We start from the raw sequence: 23,531 nt of genomic DNA on the forward strand, positions 1-23,531 counted from the left end.
AAACTAAATACAAACATGGGCGACATGAGGGAAGCCGCATAGCCATCTACCAGAAGATGGCGGCGAGCACGATGAGCGCGGGTTTCGCCAACGTCCTGCGACATGGCGCAATTGCTTTTGGTGCATATCTTTCTCCGAGACATGTTTCTTTCCGCGGCATTTGTCTCGACGGTCCTTTCTAAGTGTTTCCCCAAGCATTCCGGTGCTTCGATAGCCGGCAATGCCGCGGTCGTCGCCAGGGGCGATGCGTGTTATCGAGGTCGGCTACACGGTTATGCGTGTATTACCGAACCAAAACACGTTTTTTACAACCTCGCATGATTTCTGAACGAATTATCCGTTACTCATCGTGTAAATTTATGGTAATTTGTGTAAATAGCGTGTTTTTCACCCCAAATATTCGCCAAATACACGGGACTTGCTAACAGTGTACTACTAAGCGTTGTTATGTATGAAGAAAATAAAAAGGGGGGGGGGGGGGGAAGGAGAGGGCCAATTGTGGATGCGCACCGGATCTTCCCATAGCATCGCATACTAGCATCACACTTCTCGCTTTGTGATTGGTTCTTCCTCGTTCTTATCGGCTGATGTCGCAACCTCATTGGCTGCGGAGCGATAATGAGATGGTCGATAGATTCCGCAACCTGCCTTTCTCAAGGCTCCATAGTCGGTGAAACCCAAAAAGGTAGGGAGAGGAAAATGAAGGTGGGAGAGAAGGAAATGGACGCAACGCTTGCGAGGGGAGAAGGAAAGCCCCCTCCTCGCCAGCATTGCGTCCGCTTCCTTCTCTCCCACCTTCCTTTCCCTCGCCCTACCTTCTTAACCTGCAATATACTATAGCACGTTCTCAAAATTCTTCGATTTCGACATAAAGTTCTTCAAATATAGGTCGCTAATGAGGCGACTTGTTAAGATCGTGCACCTTTGTCGCTACAGAAGATCCGTTCATTAACTACGCAAGACTAACGAGCGAACCACGACCGATGCACTGACGAAACTAAAAGCAAACTGTGAGTATATATGAAAAGACACAGGACCACCGGGCGATGCACTTCGAAGGTGACCTTTATAGCTCTCAGTATTTGGTAAGAACACATAGCCTAATCAAGCGATAGCACACACGGAGCTTGGTCGAAATAACTCAGTATTACTGGCACGACAGCGACAGAGCTGATATGCAGCGGCTCAGCGAGATAATGTGAATTTAGATGAGAATAACCTATATCCAATCGTAATCATTTGTAAAATTTAAGTATTTACATAGACAACAAAATAAACCCACAGTGGAAGAACGCAACGTTGGACATTCACCCTGAACTAGACCGCTAAACATAGACGGAAACTTCACAGCTGTACAGATGATTATGCCGTCTGCTTCCATGTTGACGTCTGCCTGGTAGCGACAGTGGCGCCAGCTAGGAGACAGAAAGAAAACAAAGGTATTTCGTGTGTTCTGGTGCAGCATTTGATGTTCGGTGGTCCGACGGCTTTCTCTCCTAAGCAAAATCAGTTTTTCACTTCTCTGTATTTTTACTCTGGTAACCGGAACTTTGGAACTTTAGTAAAAAAAAAACCACCCATTAGCCCTAAATTCTGTCGGGGTCGTAGCTTTCGGCAAAACCTAGTTTATTTTTACGGCACAAAAAAAAATACTTTTTTTTTTTGCCTGTCACTTTCTAGATAAAAGAGAACAATCTGTTTTTTCTGTTACTTCTGCTCTTCAAAAAAAAAAAAAAAACCAGTCTCAGGGTAAACGACGAAATGGTATCCACATCGCTGAGAAAATCGCCAACAGCAACATTTACGGTCCAACTAGGTGACCGCAGCACCCTTCGCCTTAAAATAAAACTGAAACAAAAAATGACAGTTTTGTCGACTAGATTCCTTTTTGAAACGAAAACATCCACCGTCTGAGTCTAAGTTGGCCAAACTCCGCCTGATAATAGAAAAGCGTTCTTCCCGAACAAAAAAATAAATGAAAAAAAAATACGCTCTAAAAACGCTTGTTTTGTTTCTGCTTTGACGGTAACCTCCAACTTCCCTTCAAAATGGAGATAGTGGCGCCGAACTAAAGGCTTTTCTTTGTACATTTCCTATCAAATTCCTCAAAAAGGTCACATTTCCAAACTTATCGGAACAGTCAGCGCAACACGCCAGACCTGTTAAAAAAAAAAAGTCACCCCCACCGAAGATTGCAGTCTCCAACTTCCAACTTAAAAGTACGGGAGAAAACGGAAACCTTCGAGTAAGTTAACAAAGCCAAAAATAAAAACCTAACCCATTTATCGTCGACAAACGCGTGAACCGATGAGAATATATCTTTTCAACACCAAAAAGGTTTTCCTCCATTTTTTTTTTTTTTACTCCCAATGTAAGTTAATATATTCCCTGTCGCAGAGTTCCACAGGAACACGAAACGACGTTCAACATTCTTGTGTCACCCCTCACGCGCGTGCGCTTTTATTTAATTATTTGCGTGGCGATAGGCGACACCAGCGACAATCAACCGTAAATAAAAAAAAAATCACTAAATTAAGTTTTAAAAAAAAGTGGACTGGATGGCAGATCGATTGCGCGGCACACCTTCCAGGAGGAAAGACAAACTGTCACTGGCGGCTTCTTTCGCTGGTCGCATACGACCGGGAATCAACCTCGAAATAAAATCCGCCCCGGCACCGTAACCGCCGCCTCTATAGGGAAGACTAGGACCACTGGGGCTTGGCGTTTCGCCGCTTTCGATCCTCCCTCCGAGTCCCAAAAGGACAACGCCGATTCATCACGATAAAGCGACGGGACAGAATGGATAGGGCGAACGGGCGAACGGACGGCATAACCCTAATCGAAACGTATTAACGAATACAAATACCCGAATGGGACAAAAAAAAAAAAAAAGCGTCACGTACGGGATACGTTAAAAGGCAGCCGTCGAAAAGAAACGGCTTTCTGTTTCAACTGGCACGGGCGTGCTGCACGCACGCCATGCGTTTGACAGATGCGATCAATTACGATAATAGGCCGACACGTTGGATTAATCACGCTCTAATAAGCAACTCCTGGTTGCCTTCGCTCGGCGGGCTTCCGACAAACGCAACAAAGAAAGGGATGGGTCTAAAGTTCCCAGTTTTTCGCGATGCGAAGGTCTTTAAATCGATAGCGTCAGCTTAACTGCAACGCATTTGTCCAAAGCGTCCTGTTATTTTTGGTGATGGTGCCTAAACCACGTCATTTGACCTTTTCGCTCGACTGTCTGGCTTCCGGCACGGATCATCAATCGTGACAACCTCGGTAATTATACGTGTAAGCCCGTAACTTTAGATATCATTTTCCTTGGAGACACGGGAATGAGGGCCAATATTTCTTGCGACGAAATAGATTTGGATACCCTAAATATAATTTAGAGTAGAAACAAGATGGCGTGCAACCAAGCTTTTTAGAAGGATTAGATTAAAACAACAAAAGTGGGCACGGCCTAACTCGACAATTCAGTAGTGTGTTTCAAGTTAAATTCTACGTAAAATGTGATTGTTGTTTTTGTGTGTTTTGTTTCTTCTTACAAAGTTGGTATCAAAGGACTAAATGGTATTATTAACAAACAAGCCAAAAAAATGTCCACCTGTTATCTGAAAATCGTGTACACCATTCCTCCACTTTAGCTACAACGATCGAAGAAGGGCGATGCACGCAATACATTGAGTTCCATTTACGTGCGAAGGGCTGTAGAAACATCTAAGAAAAGCTTCCGAAAAGTACACGAGGACTAGAATGTGGACGATACAGCGCCCCCGTGTCGCCCAGTTCCTTGTCCCTGTGCATTTTTTTTTTTTCGTCTTTCTAGATGATCGTGAGCCAACCGGTCCAAATTGACGTACTGATGCTGCAGGAACTCCCAGTTCAATTTATTGAACATCGTCTTCGTCTAGAACTAGCGAGTGAATTTTCACTCATAAGAAGGACCTTCTGGCCGTCAACATCATCATCAGAGAGAAAGTAGAGGGATGGTAGGTTACCTTGCGCACCGTCTCGTCGACCAGGCCGCCGATGACGTAAACTTTGGAAGCGTCCAGCGGAGTTCCCGGCAGGCTCTCTGGAGCGTCGGGACTCAGGTACACCAGGGAGTCACGCGAAAACAACTCCGCGTGATTCTCAGACGTCATCTCCACCTTGGGTAAGAGACAACAACAAAAAGTAATTAATATCGCAAGCCGTAAAACCTATAACAATCGACTAACAAGTAGACCGTGATGCCGTACGTTGAGTTGATGTCGTGAAGTTTCACAAATCCAAAAGAAAACATTCGTCGGAAAATAAAAGCGCAATACATACTTATAAAACAAATGAAGACCCCGGAATACACCGTTCCAATGCTTCCAAAGTCACAAACCATCCTGCGATCGTAACAGCCCAGCAAGAGCACTTTCCTCGTGGGTGGGGCCAGCTGAAAATGAAAAACACACAGAGAAAAAAAAAATTCGCACCGCTGGACTAGCAACATTTAATGAAGGTTGTGCAACGTAAACATCGTGGGGCGACATAAAAATCATCTCGCCCGTGAACTACTCGAAACTCTAGCCATCGAAGAAAAATCCGAGGACTGGTTAGTGCTCCTTCCGTTGCACTACACAACTCGGAGGAGATTTTCCTGCGGACTGATACGAGTTCCAGGCAAAGATATACAAGAAGAGGAAGATCGCTTAAAGAGGATAGAATAAAAGGGATGAGAACATTCCGACAGCAAAAATGTCAAAGCGTTAAAGGAAAAGAAATTCCGAATTAAATGTAAAGAAAAAGAAAACCTAAATCAAGTGTAGATAATTTTAAAAAAAATAAGTTAGTGTAAAGAAAAAGAAAACCGAAATCAAGGATTAGCAGAAAAGGAAAAAGAAGCGTTATTAAATGTTGCTATTCCAGCCGTGCGAATGTTATAATTGTTCTCTGTGAGTTTTTCATGTTCAGCTGGCCCCATTCACAAGCAGTGAACCAACTTGCTCAACTAAAGCCCGTAACATCTGCCTCGCTTCCAACAATGGCACCGGCAGCCTATTTCCGGAATGGTTAATTTCAGCATGGCGCCCTGATATTTGTGGATTTGAGTTCCAAATAAATTAAGTCTACACTGTTGGCTAGCTCTGTTTTTGGGAGAACTTGGGGATAAGGGCGGCATGGGGTTAATAACCAACTTCTTTAGTTGCGACAACAACATACCTGAACGCCAAAACAACACGCTTACGCAAAAATCTGGTCTCAGTCCGTCACTGCACACAAATAATACACTAATCCAGAGTCTTATACGATCCCAAGACATTCCATCCGGTCACAAGCATCAACACAGCGAACTCCGCCGCCAGGGAAGCCAGGAGGCGTTGGGGAAGGCTTCAGAAGGTGATCAACCGAAAGAGAGCTCTCTATAGATCTTGCGATTGATTCGTGCCAATATTTCTTTACAAAACCGAACTTCGGCTATGAATCGGTTTGCTCTCCAGAGACAGACAGTGAAATCACCAAGTAAATAAATCAAGGAACTCCAAAAGTACGAACATAATTTGCGAAACGCGCGGTAGCGTCACGCACTTAATTTATTCTGTATTTACACAACTAGCCACTTGGAATAACAGACAGATATAAACATCACTGCTGAGGGCAGACACAGACAGAAAAAGAACTTTCATGTGACAAAGAACTTTATTGATTACTAAGGGCAGCTTTTTTTTAATGAAATAACAACAAAAAAGCTTTCCTACAATAAAAAAACATTTTGTTGACAAACCATTTGTTTTGTGGCGTCATCTCTTTACAAATTAGATGCAAAAGAGTTACGAACATTCAGTCAGACAAGCCTTCGAGATAAAAAAAAAAAACAAAAAAACACAAAAAAACGTTCGTAAATCGCATTAACGAGGAGCGAAAATATGCTGGCGACCCGGTTAGGAAACATTGCAATCTAAACACTGAGACAAGGAGAAATAAAATGACGAAAAAGACGACAAAATCTCGTCCTGTATTGTATTTTCTCCTTGTCTCAGGGTTTAGATTATGATATGAGGTCACTAACGACCCTTTCGCAGCGCTCCAGGCAGACTTAGGCGGGTAATCGATTACTTTTCGAAGTAATTTCGTAATCCTTTGAATTCATTTATTAGCGCGTAATCCCATGAGTAATCTAAAATCTAATTACAATTGGAAGCCCTAGAATGACCTCCTTTCTATGGCGCCCTTTGTTTCTACAAGTTTCCCACCAAAGAATCCTGGAACCAAGTCTCCGAGAAGAGAAAGGCTCATCAAAATGGGTGGATTAAGAAGATAAGTAGTTTATAATTCAGTGATTCTAATCCGATAATGAAACAGCTAGCACGAAAGATGCGTTCTCAAACCGGCAGAAAAGTCTGTTATTCTGAAAATCGAAAGTAATTGGAAAAGTAACGGTTACTTTTTCAAGTAACGACTTTGCCACTCAAGGAATCAAGTAATCCAATTCATTACTTTTCCAAATTTGTTAACTGTAATCAGTTTTTTTTTTTTTTTTTTTTTTTTTGAGTAACGTGTACAAGATTTACTTCAAAAAAATGCCTCCGCGTCTACTAACCCGCAAAAGACTCGAAGAGCCTCTCTCTGCGATCTAAGAGATCTAGCTCAGCGAATGATGAGGCGGAACATCTTTTTAGACCTCAAAATGAAGTCTGCGCTGAGGCCTTACGCAATGCAAGCATGACGCTTTGCATTGCGTAAAGCCAGAGCGGCGCAGACTTCATTTTTAGCTCTAAAAAGATGTTCCGCCTCTTCATTCGCTGAGCTGATCTCGTAGATCGCAGAGATTAGGGAGTTTTCGTAGATCGTTTTCGCCGTCCCGCAACGCACTCCGCAACCCGCTACGATACCCGGAACTTTACGGGCGAGGCCATCGGCGCGCAGGCGCAGTAGCGACTTCTTCGTTGCGGAGGGCTTAGCGGAGGGGCAAACGCGGTCTACGAATACTCCCTATTGACTCTTCGAGTGTTTTGCGGGTAAGTAGACGCACAGGCATTTCTTAGTGTGTTGGGAGGCGGGTCGTGATGAGCGTGACACAATGCTGGAACATATCGTTTAGACTAGATATTCGGTGGCGACTACAGATGACGCGATCTTTGTTTCAAACAAAGAGGAGTCTTAAATTAAGCTTCAATGTTATGAAACCTATAACACCAAACAAGGTATTCAAACACATCAGCTTTTCTTCTTTTTTTTTTTTTTTTTTTCGTGTAATTTAGCAGCTTAACTTTGTGTTCCGGTATCGCCTATCCAGCGAAATAGCGAAATTCAGATTTAAATCCCGCGCGAAACGGCCACTTCTTTATCGCCTTACTTTCCAAAGCTCCTTCGCGAAAGTTCTATCCAGAAAAGATGCGTCGTGAAAACCTGCAGAACTTCCTCCGCTCTTCCTATAAAGACGTCACCACCGTAAAAGACAGGGGAGGAGCGAACGGTAGACGAAAACTAGAATGTCTAAACTGGACGGAGAGTGAATCTCAAACCATGCGGAGGCATTTGCAATTTAATGGCGGACGCCTCCTGCGGAGATTGGTCGCAAGTGCGTGTGCGCTGCGTTTTCGCGTGGCGAGCAGGAAAGCAGGCGGAAAGGCGGAAACCTCCGATATTAGCGCCATGCCACCATAGCGGTCACTCTCCGAACCCCATTCGAAACGCATTTTCGCGTCGGGGAAAAGTGCCGCGGAGAATGGCCGCAGCCGTGGATCTGGCGCAAAGATCCGCGATTCTGGTCTGCAGTTCACTCTTCCGACCGACCCTCGTTTACGGCGGGCAGACAATATATATATCGCTCTAGCGGCGAGGTGCCAGGCTTTACGACTACATTACTGCGAAGGACGGCAAACTTTCGGCCCATGGCCGGGTTCACGAGCCGCTCGACTTCTCGTCATTTTAAACGCGCCAATCCGCATTCTGTGCCCCAGCAGGGAGAGTGTCCAGAGTTCACGACGACTTTTATCGGACCCTTCTAAAGCTAAATTTACGCCGTAATCACCAATTCAGAAAAAAAAAAAAAAAAAGACGGCGCATTTAAGGTGATTGAAGTAAACTCCCCTTTCGCTTTCTCAATAAAACTTTTTCTTCCTTTTATATTTCCCCCTTTCGGGGCTCGAAGTTGAATTTTTGTCAATGAAGATCGACAGCATACGCAAAAGCATTCCTCCCTCCGACATGACAGTGCAAAAAAATTCGCCACCAAGAAACACGCGGTGGTGCATGACGGGTTGTCGGTATGGCCGCGAAGAAAACCGACCCCAGAAACCACCACGCGAGGATCCGAGTCCCACGAACAGCAGCCCCACATCGCTCGCGCGACGTACATACAAAAGACGCGGAGTTTCTCCGCAGAGTCGATGTTCAGAGCGTGTTTGCTTCGCACATATATGTATGTTTGGAACATATCTGCGGAGAGTTTATATATTACCAACGACACTGGATACAAGGAAATGACACACATCAGACAGTGTCTGCAGACCGATTTCTGGATGATGTATTAGAAATGTGACCACCGCGCTGCCTTGGTTAAACCCAAGGCAGCGGTCTATAGCGCTTTCCTGGGCGTTTTTAGCGCGACTCGGCCTGTGGCACGAAGTTTCAAAATAACGGTGCACGGGTCAGATTCGCTGCATCCCAGAATAACTATATAGGCACCCAATGAGAACGCAGCATTTCCGCGGATAAGGACCGCCAGGAACCAATCGGGATGACGTCAATGAACGCAGTAAAAGTAGCCCCCCCCCCCCCCCCCCCCCCGGGTCGCTTCCGTAATCTTTTAATTAGGACGAGAGCGCGGTACGTTGTATACCTACTCAATGAGTAAGTGAAGCCACCAAATAATCAAAGAACGCCACAGAAACTGAAAACGGTGGCGGTACACACAAAGCGGATGGGGAACGCTGGAGCCGCCTTCGAGAAACCGGTAAGACCGGAAGTAGCGTCGTAAAAATAAAAATAAAAAAGCCGGAAGTTTACGAGCGGGGCTCGAATTCTCGAAAGAGTTTCGACATCAAGAAGTCGCTTCCCCGCCCCCGGCGTAATTGTGGAAGCCGTGAACCGTAAAGTAGACGCCGACTTTGTGTTGCCGAATCCGGCTCGTTATCAAACTTCTCGGCGGCTTTATACGTCTGCGACAGCCTGTGCCCGTTCCGCTGAAACTATAGACGATTTCTGTTTTCTGCCGTTCTCAGTCACGTGGGTTCTGTATCTGGAATGCGGGACGAAATAATAATAAAACATTTCAACCTGGAATATGCGAGAAAACTATAGGCAAAACAAAACAAGAATTTGTGACAATCACGCGTTTTTCGTAAACACCTTCCAGCGGCGTGAAGATCAAAGCGACGTTTTTATCACATAGCATAATTGACGACATTCAAGATGGCTGCCCCCTTGGGGAAAAGGTGTACAGAGCCACGGTCACACTGCTTAGAAGTATTCACTGGACTCCATATTCGTAGGTGCTGTCTGGAGCGCATGCTCAGAACGAGCCCCCATTAATAGGTAGCTAAGAACGGCAATCTTGATGGTGCGCAATGCACGTTGCTAAAGGACCGTGAAAGCTCGCCATCAGCACGCGCTCAGCAGTTGCGCACACAAATATGGCCACCACTGAATACTTCCTATACATCATACAAAGGACAGTCTGCAAATAGAATCGAACCTGAGTCACCACGAGATCCGTGCTTCGATCTCGCGTGTGAGTTCAAGGAGGAATCTTGGGCAAGCGGCATTCGAACCACGGATATCGCGGTGACTGATGCAAAACCAAAACAAAGAGACAAACAAGCAATATCAGCATGATTATGCATAAAAACCACGTTGTTGAAGACCTGCCTACTTGTTGAGAACTCAGCGAAGAGAAACTTGTGCAACAATTTCAGTGCTTCGCTTAAATAACTTGGGAGTTGGTGCCTCGATTTTTCTGAAGTAAAGAACAAAAAAAAAAAGCGCTCTTGCCTGCACGTCCTAGTTTTTATATTAAAAATAGACAAGGATTAAGGTTTTTGACACCTCTCAACTCCTTCACCATCTTCCGAGTCACGTGCGCTGTGCTGTGACGTCAATGGGGGTTGCGCAGGGTTTCGGTGAAGCTCTCTCTCTAGAGCCATCCGTGAGCAGCGAGAACTCATCCGCTCGCGACCCGCGTGCTGGCGCAGCGCGAACAATAGGGAGTTTTCGTAGATCGTTTTCGCCGTCCCGCACCGCTCTCCGCAACCCGCTACGATACCCGGAGCTGTACAGTCAAGGCTATCGGCGCGCAGGCGCAGTAGCGGCTTCTTCGTTGCGGAGGGCTTATGGTACGTTTACACTTGCGGATCCGCCAGCGAATCCGCCCAGCTTTTGCCGCTGGGGCGAAACGCTGGGCGGAAAACGCGGCGGCGAGCCGTTTTGGTCCCGGACCTATTTCTGCCGCCGAACGAGGCGTTTCGCTGACCGGAAGTGACATTCTTGCGCGGCGCGACGCTGCCTACGTCACGAGTACGCGTTCTTCCGGGAGCAGCAACGCCCGGCAGAGAGAGAGAGCCTAGGCGGGAACTCTCGCGCCTTCTCGTCATATTCGACGAGACGTTACGGGAACCGCTGCCGCAGCCGGCGCTGCCGCCAATGCTCGAAGGAAATAGATGTAAACGCAACCAGCTCGCCGCCGCCGCCGCCGGGAGCGGATCCGCTCCCGCGGCAGCGGATTTCTCTTCAGGTGTAAACGTACCATTAGGGAGGGAGACACGCGGTCTACGAAAACTCCCTAATATGGTGAAAGGAGGAAAGTCTCATCCGGGTCCGGCCATACCCGTCCGGCTCTGTCCCCCTCCTCCTCCGGCTTCTGGCGGCTGTTCGCGGTAGCAGATAGGGCTGAAGGTCCATACGCACATTCGCGTTTGAACGCGTTTGAGTGCGTTGCGGCGTCCTTGCGGCCAGGCGCGGTCGCTTGCGGAGCGACGCGCGCCTTCCCGTAAAGGCCCATACGCACATTCGCGTTTGAGCGCGGTGCGTTTCGTAGCGGCAAGCGGACGCGTTGCGTTGCGAAGACCGCTTACGCCAAACTTGTACGCACAGTTGCGTTGACACGCAGTCAACCGCAGTCAAGAGCCAATAAGAACGCGCTATCGTCGCTAGTGGCTCACCAATAGTAAGCGAAATCCAAGGCAACATGGCGGCGCACAGCGACAGCGTTGAAGTGTTCGATCTTGGGACAACCTCGCCGGCTTCCCCGACGTTTTGTCAAGCTTGAACCATCGCAGCCTTGGAAAATACAGTCCCCACCGCTCCCCAAAACGAAAAAGCAAGCACTGCGACCGGCGAACCGGATACGTCTCGCCGAGTCGGCCGGGTGGGGCGAGCGAACACGTCACCCCCCTCTCCACTTTCGGCTTCTGGTTGGTCGAACGCACCCGAACGCACCGCAACGCTTCGGAAAGTTGAACGAGTTTCTACTCGCTTGCGTCGCGCTACCGAGCGTTGCGGGAAGGCTCGCGTCGCTCCGCAAGCGACCGCGCCTGGCCGCAAGGACTCCGCAACGCACTCAAACGCGCTCAAAACGCGAATGTGCGTATGGACCTTAAAGCTCGGTAGCGCGACGCAAGGGAGTAGAGACTCGCTCAACTTTCCGAAGCGTTGCGGTGCGTTCGGGTGCGTTCGACCAATCAGAAGGTGAAAGAGGGGAGGGGGGTAACGTGTTCGCTCGTCCCACCCGGCCGACTCGGCGAGACGTGTCCGGTTCGCCGGTCGCAGTGCTTGCTTTTTCGTTTTGGGGAGCGGTGGGGGCTGTATTTTCCAAGGCTGCGATGGTTCAAGCTTGAAAAAAACGTCGGGGAAGCCGGCGAAATTGTCCCAAAATCGAACACTTCGACGCTGTCGCCGTGCGCCGCCATGTTGCCTTGGATTTCGCTTACTATTGGTGAGCCACTAGCGACGATAGCGCGTTCTTATTGGCTCTTGACTGCGGTTGACTGCGTGTCAACACAACTGTGCGTACAAGTTTGGCGCAAGCGATCTTATCGCAACGCAACGCGTCCGCTTGCCGCTACGGAACGCACCGCGCTCAAACGCGAATGTGCGTAAGGGCCTTGACGGTTTTGTGGACCTAGGATAGATGGTGCCACTAAAACTCCGTATAATAAAAGTTTTCTCGATGATACCAGGTTTTTCGACAAGATTTATAGAAAAGTTCCCTTTTATCGAGCAGGTATTCGCCCAACTTGCTATCTTTTTACAAGACCCCCATTGACGTCATGCCGCGTGGTTCTCATGGCCGCCGCTCGCGGCTGCAGGTCGGGGAATATTATAATTTTTGCCTCGCAATTACGTGGCAGAATCGCAACATTTTGAAGAAGCGGGTGTGTTTTCTGTCCTTTGTGTCAAGATCAACAATAGACCCCATGCAGAAACCCCGGCAACAGTGTGTCTGGGCATGGTAACCATGGGAACAGCGAGGCGGTCAGCAGCTGCGTGACATGGTGAAGGAAAGCACGTCGCAATCTTGCTGTGCGCCAACCGAGCTTTAGGTGCTTCATGTGTTGTTTTAAGGACAGTTTACGCGCTCCAGAGTATCAGTGAAGATGCCAACACAGTGCTGTGTCCCGGTTAGCCAAACCGTCGCAGCAGCGGACGGTACGTCCGCTGCCGCGACGGTTTGGCTAATCTTACGAATTCCCATGCATTTGCTTAAAGGGGTACGGAAACCAAATTCTGGAGCTCATTTCTTTGTTTCAACACGACGCAGGTAGCAGCACAACCACAGAAACATAAATATTGCGCTAGAAAACGCAAGAAAACATATTTTAAAGTGAATTAAACGATAATCAAAAACCACCTGGTAGTTGGTTATGAAGCTTCAATGGAATGTCGTGACGACAACATGCCTCTGAAAGCAGCGCCGCAGCGGTATGTCCGCTCAGTGGTATAGATTGCCTAGGCCTGAACGCGATACCGAGGCGTCTTGGTGGAAAGAGCCAAAACGAAGTGAGCCACCTTGGTTTCAGCTCTCGCGCGACGTGCAAACGCGTGCTTCGGTTGTTCTCAGGTTTGGTGCGCGTGCTGGCCCCGCGATATCTACAGCCCTTGGGTACTTCGACAAAGCGAGATTGTAACGCGTTGACGCCTCCAAGTGGCAAAACTCGTCACTACGGTACGCTTGGTCGTCCGAGGCATGATGACGTCAAGACGTATGCCGGATCTCCCGAGATGCATCGCGCTCCTCCATGGCTAATTTTGAAGCGCTCGCCAAAATCGCGGCATTTAGAGCATAAAATATAGCCATCTGCTCAAAATACGATCGTGCGATTATTCATTACAGGCTTAGCTGATCATATTGAACTCATTTCTTGATGTTTTCTCTATATTTCAAGTTTCGATTCCGTATCCCTTTAATGAGGATAATATATCGGTTTTGCATTATACTGCTGTGCGTTTTCTTTACTCTTGCTGTTAGCCAGGTATACGTTTGACGCGGATAAACGAGCGTCGGTTTTACCCGACGGATCCGTTGCCTTTCGGCCGGCCTCACTATTTTGCATACAGTTGCTTCATACATTACGTTGTTATCACTCACCGCATATTTATTTGGTGTTGCTCGGTAGACAGATATCATTAGCGAGGCTAGACGACCAGTTGAATTCCCGTATCAATCCTGCAAACATTTTCTACACTTTAACAATAAACGCGCGAAAAAAAAAAAAAGCTTTATTTTGCAGGCGCGTTTTTTTTTATCTTCTTTTATGTTACTGAGGCATACACTAACACCATGTTACTTTATTCTTCCATGCAGACTTGGGACAGCACCGCATTAAATTCCCCTTGAAGGCATTTTTTTATGCAAGTTTAGTGGAAACTTGCAGACACATCATGATTTGTCATATCATTTCACCATCTTTGGTTTCAGGTTTAATACCTAGTAAGCTAGCTAACAAGGTTATTTTCCCAGCCGGCGGCGGCAAACAGCCGCGTTACTTCATTTGCCCTGCCACTTTCTCACGCAGAGCCAGCGGGCCGAAGAAAAAACATTACTTCACCATGGCGGGCACACTGTTGCCCGCGGGGCGCACAGAGTTGTCACACTTTTGAAAGGGGTCTATGTCAAAAGTAGAAGATGCCAATTCTTTCAACGTTAAAATCGTTGCACAGCTCCTTTAAGAGTTTTAAACGCAAGTAAAAAAAATTGGAGGGAAGGGGGCCGGGGGCGAGTTATTTTTCTGTTGACACAATGCGTGACCTAAGCATATATGGTTAGGTTTCGTTAACAAGTACGTGCTTGCGTCCGTCGTGACACCAATTCCAAGCCCCCGAAACCCGAGCCCCTTGATTGCATTCCGCAGTGTCGACCTCGTCAATGAAAATACACAAGTAAACCCTGAAATTTACTTTATACTTTCACCCAATTAGAACTCTCCTAACTAGGCGTCCAAAAATCACACGAACCAATAAAAATATATGTGAATATTTTACTTTTTTTTTTATTCGGGAGAGCGGTTTAGCTTTTGAAGCGGTCACTTCAAGTCAGTCTCTTGTTAATAGTGCAAACAGTGGAGGTCCCACCGCGAGTGAGGCGAGTGGCCGTCAAGCCGAACAAATACAGTAAAGATGTCCGATCTTGACGAACCGAAATCCCCGGAGGCGCTGCGCTGCTGCTGTTTACCGTATTGAGCAGATGACAAATAAAATATGCCCCTTCTTTGACCCAAAAATACTCGCATATTCGGCAAAAATCCCCCAAAACAAACAATTTATTTTTTAGTTTAAATTTCGGTGATAATCGTATCAAGTAAAAGACCTCCGCGAGAAGAATCGCAAAAACTACAGATTATTCACCCCACGGGCCTTCAATGACACCAGGCGTTCGGGCCTTATGTAGTTCAAAATTTGTCCATGGTTGTTGTAATCTCCTCGCGTCTCGGAAATCGACGTCAATGTTCCCAGACTCGATTGGGACACTGTATACCCTTCGCACGCATGCGCAGTCGGCTACTCCAGGCGCGCGCGTGAAGCGACACTCCGATAGCGGGAAGCCACGATCAGTGCGAGCGTGGGAGTACATCCACGCTCGGACTGATCGTGGTTTCTATACCGGCAGTTCGCAGTTCACAGCCTAGGTCACACTGCTTAGAATCATACAAAAGACAGTCTCAAGACACTGTTTGGGGCGGAAGAGTAATAACAAAGAGATGTCGACCCGTTACATTTAGTGGGAAGTAATGTCAACTGTGTGACCACGTGACCCACAGTGGCACACACCACGTGACCAACTGGCGCATATTCCATAGTCGCCGGCGGCTTACGAAACGCCGGGCGTGTTCTATTATGATTATCAGGCTTCTCTCTTCGTGATTGGTTTTTCGGAGTTCTTATCAGCGAATGCTGCAATCTCATTGGCTGAGGAGCGATAATTAGATGCTCACGACTCTCCACGCCCCGAGATTGTTGAGCCGTCGGTGTCAATATAGACCGTTCCGAGTCATAGCAGAGAGGGTAAAAGAGAAAAAAAATGCACTCCCCCTCTCACCCCGCGCGTCGTCCGCTCCGCCGAGTGGGCTGTAGCTAGCGTCCGGCTGGCGTGCAAACTCTGGTTAAAATCGCGTCATTTTGGAACTTTCAAGCGCAGATGCGCAGATTTTGGTATGCCAGTTGTCGTGTAATATTATGCTAGATAAAAAGACTCACAGGGTCCAATTGCGCTGTTACCTGCGTGCAAATAAAAAAAAATAGGGAAAACTGTGTCAGATTGGCCGGCCTCTTTGGCGAAAAGTAAATCCGGTTGCTGTAGCTTTTTTACTATTACAAAAGTTCGTACTGGTGTAGGCCTTTAGCGACCATGAGTGGAAGTCTGAAATAATAAATAAAACCTGCTCTCCTGCCGCAATACAAACAGTAGTTGAAGTAGTACTGCCGGCTGACTCAACTGCTATTTAAGTAACGGAAAAAAGATATGCTAGTTGATATCATTTAGCAAAATAGAACAACAGAGAGCTATAGGCTGATTTTGGAGTAGCCACAACTATTCTAAGAACACGAACCACTTCACAACGGTAGCCACGAGCGAGAGTTCGATGTTCGGTAGAGCCCGCCGATACAGCCCAAAGATGGAGAACGGCAACCTCCCGGTTTGTCGTCTGCTAGCGGAGTCGGGCGCGTGCGCTCTCTCTCGTTTTACCCGCCGAACCCGCTGAACTTCCCGGATGTGTGGAGAGGGCGCTGCGGTCGAACAAAATGGTGCCGCCCAGAGAGCGTTAAATGGAATGGTCCATATGTACGGTCGAGACCGCGGTTATAACGAAGTCAACGGGAATCGGAAATCACTTCGTTATATCTGCTATTTTGTGATAACCGACTTCGGTTAACGAAGTGCAAAAGGCAATGGGAAATCGTGATCGCTTCGCTGCAGCCGTTATTTCGTTATAACCGACTTCGTTATAACCGGTCTTCACAGTAGGACGATTTTTATGAACTTTTACAAAAGAAACAAAAAGAAAACGAAGAACTCTTTCAGATCTGCGAGGATCGTTATACCTTCGTCGTATATTGCGCTGTGGTTCAACGATTACCTTTCTTTAAACACCCTGCTCAGTTATAAACGGGATTTCACACAAAAGCATTGATGCTGCTGCACAATATCCGGGACACCCACGGTCCCAACGCTCAACATATCCGCGATCACAGTGGCGACCCGGTGGCCAGCAATGGCGGAGTTTCGAGTTACGAGGACGTGTCCCACACGAGACGCGTGTGCATTGATACACAAAATGTGTTTTTTTTTTTCTTTTTTTTAGTTGCACCAAATTTAAAAAAAAAATGGAACGTGAGATAGAGTACTTTGAGCCCTGGGGAAGTGTTAATGGCCATGACGGCCTCTAGAAAAAAGGTGAAACTAGGTAATTAGTTTGCTAATTAACTAAAATGTTTTAACTAACTTTTTTTCCTTTTTCACTTAAGGGTACCTAATGCATTTACAGGATTGAAGATCGGCCACAGTATGGTCTAGCCGTGTCGTCACATTTGGATAAAAAAAATTCATAGCAGGGGCTACGGGGTCGAGAAATGTCACTTTGGTAAATGGCGTCGAACCGAAACTAAACAGGAAACAGCACCGGTAAAGTTATCGCTCCGTCCTTCCGGGCATGCGATTCGTCATTATCACGGCCGGTTCCACTTGCTTAGGCGAGCCGGCCGCGATAATGACGAATCGCGTGCCCGGAAGGGCGGAGCGATACCTTTACCGGCGCTCTTTCCTGTTTAGTTTCGGTTCGACGCCATTTACCAAAGTGACATTTCTCGACCCCGTAGCGCCTACTAGGAATTTTTTTTTATCCATACTTGACGACACGGCTAGACCATACCGTGGCCGATCTTCAGTCTTCTAAATACATTATGTCCTCTCAAGTGAAAAATTAAAAAGTTAATTAAAACATTTAAGTTAATTAGCTAACTACCTAATTTCACCTTTTTTCTAGAGGCCGCCATGGCCACTAACACTTCCCCAGGGCTCAACTTACTCTATCTCACGTTCCCTTTTTTTTTATTTTTTTTATTTGGTGCAGCTAACCAAAAAAACATTCTGTATACAAACTACTATCGAAAACGACGCACGCCCGTACGCAGTTCCGAAGAACCCTGTCAGTGAAACAAGCACGAAATATTTACACGCCACACACGTACAACCGAGCAAACTTCGCAAAAACATTGCAATGCACACCGAAAACAACGAACCTTTATTGTGCGTATAGTGGAATGGAGCGAAGCATTCGCAACGCGTGCGGCTTCGCGTACGTGCATACCAGAAGCAATTCGCGGTTGGGAATTCAGTCTCGATAAAAACACGCCGGTCCATGTTTACCAGGAAAGTAGTCTCACGCAGTCTGTTGCGGCAAAACAAACAATTTAAATACAAAATCCTAAGACCGAGCAACGACCGAGTTGCCCCCGCTATACAAACCAAAATTGGGCGATGGAAATCCAAACTGATGTCACCCTCCGTCGACCACGGAGCCCACGGGACCGGTTTCATCGAGGCACGAACGTCCACAGACGTGTCGGGTTGAGTGTCAAAGATGCCGATTCAACAAATGTCTACAGGAAGAGTAGGCCGACCATCTACCGATCTAACGTGCGCGAACGTGACTCGCATGTGCAGCTCTTGTTGCACGAAAACTTTCGTGCGAGCTTCGAACCGAACGACAGCGCAAGCAACTGAACATACTCCCAAAAGTCGTGTGGTTTCAACCCGTCTGAAAGGCGAAATCGAAGAGACACCCTAAAGCCCACACTCTAAGAAAAAAGGGAGGAGAAAGGTAGCAAAAGCGACTGTTCCTCCTTGTTGCGGACAAGTTGCCCAGAGAAGGGAGGAACGGCAGTTCAGATGCCAGGAGGGGAGGTAAGCTCCTCCTTGTTCAGTTGGCGCAGGGGTAGAACATCGCGCTACTGACCAAGTGGTCAACGGTTCAATCCCCAGAAAAGTGCTTTTTTTTTTTTTTTTTTTTGTAAAGCTTTTTTTTTTTTTTTTTTTTTGTTTACCAAAACACACATAAACAAACCCAGACCGATGAAAGGAAAATTAAAGTCCTTATTATTCTCCGAGACGTTTTCCTCCTCCAGGCAGACCGGAGAAAGCTTCCGCCCTCCCGACTCATCTTCTTTCGGTTTCGTTTTTCGAGCACATCGCGCACGTTGTTTAATAAATTAATGTTGAGTTGATTGAGCTTCAGCGGCAGCGAAGGCCGCCTGTAATTCTCTCTTCTAGTCCAAACGTGCAGAACATTTCGGTTGCATTGACGTGTTTACCACTAATTTTATCAAACGAGCTAACGAAGCCGCTAGAAACAGCGAAGTTCCGGAGCAGTGCCAGCAGCGCTACATACACTGGGTAAGACGGCCGTCTCCGATTTGCGGGACACACGCGGAACTACAGCAGCGAAACCACGAGGAACTGTGTCGACGTTTTCGACGTTATGGAAATCGCGGGAACTGCGTCCAAGGAAAGCAGTTTTTCCTGCCGGCTGCCTGGGTGCCTTCCGTGCTGAGTTCGGTTCCGTTGTCCCGTGCCGAGTGCCAACCGGCGTTCAACGTGATTCTTCTGCGTGTCAGCAACATCGTCAACGTGGTTCTGTATTTCTTCGTGTCAGCGAGAGAGAGAAGTGTTGAAAGGAAAGGAAGCCGTGATGGCAGTGTCGTGGGTTGTGAACAGAAGACTGGAATTATCGCCGATGTGACCGTGTGTTCGCGTATCAGTGGTGTAACAACAAGATGAGATGACGTAAACTGTCGGGCATTGATGCCGCTGGTCGGGCCGTTATCGGAGGGGCCGGGGTGTCGCAGGATGACATTCCGCTTTACATTAAAGAGTTTAAAACCACTTGAGGGATTAGGTGCAGTCGATCGACGTGTGGATAGTCATGTTGGAACGCTGGTCTGAACGGTAAGCTCCATCGTACAGTGGCCAATGTGACTGTCGGTCCCCGAGAGCGACTGCGCTCTGGGGAAAAGACAACACTACGAAAGCATGACGGAAAGTACGTATATTTATAATGGAAGTTTAGCATAAAAAAAAAAAAAAGACAGGCAAAATCGAAAAAAAAAACAAAAAACGCTATCCTTTATTTTACTGTTTAAATATATTACGGTTCCAGTAGAAACTGCCCTCTAAGTGGCGCGCTGCATGAGCGCTAGAAGTTTTCGAGCTCGCAACGGCGCAGCTCCGTACACTTAACAGTTGTCGCAAGTCGCGGCTTTGACTGCATTCAAGTTGATCGAAAAGCGATTTCTGTGCCCGTGAAGCATCACTTCCAGCTGAGTGGATATCCGCTCTACAGAGATTAATTCAAGACGGTAATTGCAGCTTTGCGCGAACAGCACAAATAGAAAAACGAACACTACAATATAAATACTGGCTACGAAGGGCCATTCGGGAAAACAAACTCATGGCTTGGAACCACATTGGAGCGGCTCGATTTATTGGCTTTCAAATAATTATGGCATGATCGAGCGTCTTCTTTTTAATAAGAGATTCATCCCCTGAGCCATTAAAAATAGCCTCAGATGTATGACATTGCTGGAAAGAAATGAGCATGTTCGGAATATTTTTTTTTGCTTAGGGAGTCACCGAAAAATTCCGTACGTTCAAAACGACCACTATAAAAGACGGAAACGCAGGGCTCGGTAGTAGTGATCGGGGTTGTGTGCTGTTGTATTGCTGTTTGTATGTGCGATGCCTGTGTATGCGTTCAATATATGTTGACCTGATGTTTGTAGTGTGCGCAACGTGTCTACATGTGTTAGAGATTCCGAAGAAAAGGAAACGTAATTGTGGCGTAAGGAAATAAAAATATTTTTTTGTAAAATATGAATTGGGCGGTACCTAGCGCCACCTAGCCTAGCTACGTGTGATTACTCTGCTTGACCCTGCCATCTGGTGGCAAGCGATTTAACATCCTTTTACGCTACGCGGCTACGCCATAATTTCGTGTTACCGTGTTGAGATAAGCCAAGAGGTTGCTTCGGATTTGCTTATTTTTGAGAGCGGCTTTTGGTTTTGCGGGCGAATGATTTTCACTCCTCCGTGATGTGCGGTTGACGCAACGGTTGACGAAGGAATTGTGGCTCGAGGAATAGCAAAGGTAGGACATAAAGTGCGCGAACTGAGTGCCGGTTGTCTCCGTTGAACATCGCAGTGCTGACGATGAGAAGACTGAGTGACTGCATGCTTTCGAAACGCAAGTTTCTTTACCTGCAGGGGTAAAGAAACTTCGGAAATAAATACAGTTCGCGGAAAGCTCGTGTTACGTTTTTATTTCCTGCTCCTCTCGCTTCGTGCAATAGACTTAGTGTTCTCGTTAAGCCTTACCGAGCTCGATTTGCTCGATTCGTGGCCGCCATAATGAGATGCAGTCGACGGAGGAACTTTTCCTCCCCTGCTTAAGGGACGAAAGTTTCTCCCTTTCTGAAGGAACATATGTGTCAAGAGCGTTCCTCCCTTTAGGGAGGACTATACTGACCCTTTTTTCTAAGAGTGCACGATCGCGGCTAGGATTCCCGAATTTAACAATTAGGAATATTCGAGGCCTTGTGCGACAACCGATATATAACGTTCCAGCGCGAGACAGCATAGCGACAGAGTGGGTTCCCGAAGCGCGGCAGCAACCGCGGAAACCCATTGGGCGCGTTTAGTAGCAGCTCTCACAGCTCCGAACGGAGTAGCTCGAGTCGGAGTCCTCGGAGCGCCTACTTAACGGCAGAAAAGGTGCGGCTCTTCAGCTGCTTCATCCCCTGTGGCAAACGGTCTCCGATTGAATAGAAGCAGATGACACTAAACACGATCGCTTTTATTGATTTTATTTGACGCCGGCAGTGAAGAAGTCTCGACAAGGTCGTTAGAGAAAAAGCGAGTGACTGTAGAAACGTTAGCGCCGATGTTCGAAGCGTTCAAAGCGATCCAAAGGGTCTGCCCTGCAAAGGGTACTACTGTCATAAAAACCGACATGAACATCGTGATGAAAATAATCCAATAAGAAGGGAAAAAAGAGAGACAAAGGACAAACACAAATCTCCAAACACAGCTGAGTGACTGGGGCGCGACCGAAAAATTCCGCCTGGTCCGGGTATCGAACCTGGGGCCTCTCCATTTCCAGTGGACCGCTGTACCACCTGAGGTAACCAGTAGAGCAAACAGGTTTTATCAGCTGCCACCAGTCTAACACAAACAACGGTGAAAGGCTCGCAATTTAAGCTTATCATTATAGTGCAATTAAATGCAAAGGTGCAAGCAAGCTGGACAAGAATGACGAAGCGCTCCACTGGAAGTGGAGAGGTCGCGGGCTCGATACCCGGACCAGGCGGATTTTTTCGGTCGCGCACCAGTCACTTAGCTGTGTTTGGAGGTTTGTGTTCGTCCTTTATCTCTCTTTTTCCCCTTCTTATTGGATTATTTTCGTCATTCTTGTCCAGCTCGCTTGCACCTTTGCATTCAATTTCATTATCATCATAAATATTGTCAGCACACGCAAAAAAGTGGAGCTTGGCGAATCTACGGCGCCAGTTACGATACATTTATACGGCCATACGTTCGTTCTGCACTTCTTTACGAACTTCCTATAAAATAAATTCGTATACAGATAGCAAGTCGGCCGCGCTTGGTGATTAAGGTTTTGTCGGCTGAAGCGAGCGTCAGCCGCCTCTCGCATACACCGGCATCGGGTGCCTGCGTATCGTCTGCATGCTGCGTTCGGCTGTGTTTCCTCATGCCGAGTACCAATCGACCGTCAACCTGGTTTTGTATTTCCGCGTGTCAGCCACATAGCAGCAACATGGTGATGGCAGTGTTGCGAGCTGAGAACGAAGACTGGAACAGACTCTTTGCAAAAATCCCAGACGCCCGCGCGCGCCGCGCGACGAATGATGGGAGTCCTCGGTACGATGGCTGGGCTCCCACCGTTCTTCCTCCTGCTACCACGTGACATACGCGAGCAGGCGCGTATGTCACGTGGTAGCAGGAGTAAACGTGGACGGCAGCATCCTGGCGTCCACGTTCAGCCTTATACTGAGCTCGATTCCCTCGATACGGAGCCGCCTCATTGCTATGCAGACGAGGGAGGAACGTTGATCCCCCGTTTGCAAGAACGAACGCCGCTCCGTTTCTAAATGAGCATAGGCGACAAGATCGTTCCTCTCTTTATACAATAATATATATACTTTTTTTCTTTAAGGGTATACCGGGCTTCTTTCATTACCCGCGCACCGTCTCAGGACTCGGTGCACGAGAGCGCGACTTCTTTACTCCGAAGTAACTGCACCGGAAGTCGCTCTTTGTTGTCTCGTGCAAGGAGCGCGAGCTTGAGTTGTAAAATAAAGTTCATTTTTTCTCTCTCTCTCTCTCCTTGACTCCCGGCGCCGCTACTGAACGCGCCCATTGTATGTAAGAAAACACGGAGAACGGCAGTCCGTTCGCACGCCGGACCCACGGTGGCCATCTACAACTTCCCTGGCCTTGCAGCTTTTCGTCCTTCGTCTATTTTCATTTAAATTACGACACTTCCAAACCTGCCGTTTGATCACTATCGCAACAGCCCTTGTGGATACGTAAACAAACACTAGTTAAAAAAAATTTAATAAACAAACAAACTTTTTTTGACAAGATTAAACTTGCTTCCCAGCTTTTACCTTTATTAATTCCGTGATTTCCATAAAATGTCTTGAAAAACTATTAAAGTGACGATGCGGACTTTTTTTTTTTTCACGCATCTTTTAAGAAGGATTTTTATTTTATTTGTATTGCATGTGCAAAAGCCAAATTGCAAAACAGGGGCGGCAATCTTCATTTAAATCAGATTTTAAAAAAATCCCGAAAACCTGCATGTTTAAATAAATTTAAGATGGCCTTCGTGGTTCCTCATTCCACACAATCGTGCGCTCTTACAGCTTCCCCAGCCTAAACTTCGTCGTTCCACAGCAGAAGGGCGTATTGGTCGTGATGCCTAATTAGTACCCCCTGTGATGAGGCCAATGAGTTGTTGCTGTTTGCTATTAGTATTAGT

The 23,531-nt window shown here is 47.1% G+C and overlaps 1 protein-coding gene across 1 annotated transcript in view; it reads right to left on the minus strand.

Moving 5' to 3' along the window:
• The window catches only part of LOC8026665 (tRNA methyltransferase 10 homolog B), a 141,521-nt gene that overhangs the window by 87,657 nt on the left and 30,333 nt on the right, over positions 1-23,531 (minus strand). Inside the window, exon 7 of the mRNA XM_040220334.2 lies at positions 4,008-4,160. Coding sequence (XP_040076268.1) covers positions 4,008-4,160 — 153 coding nt within the window. The remainder of the gene's footprint in view (positions 1-4,007; positions 4,161-23,531) is intronic.

The sequence above is a fragment of the Ixodes scapularis genome, unplaced genomic scaffold (assembly GCF_016920785.2).
Source record: "Ixodes scapularis isolate PalLabHiFi unplaced genomic scaffold, ASM1692078v2 PGA_scaffold3__209_contigs__length_174095766, whole genome shotgun sequence".
In the NCBI taxonomy this organism is placed as follows: Eukaryota; Metazoa; Arthropoda; class Arachnida; order Ixodida; family Ixodidae; genus Ixodes; species Ixodes scapularis.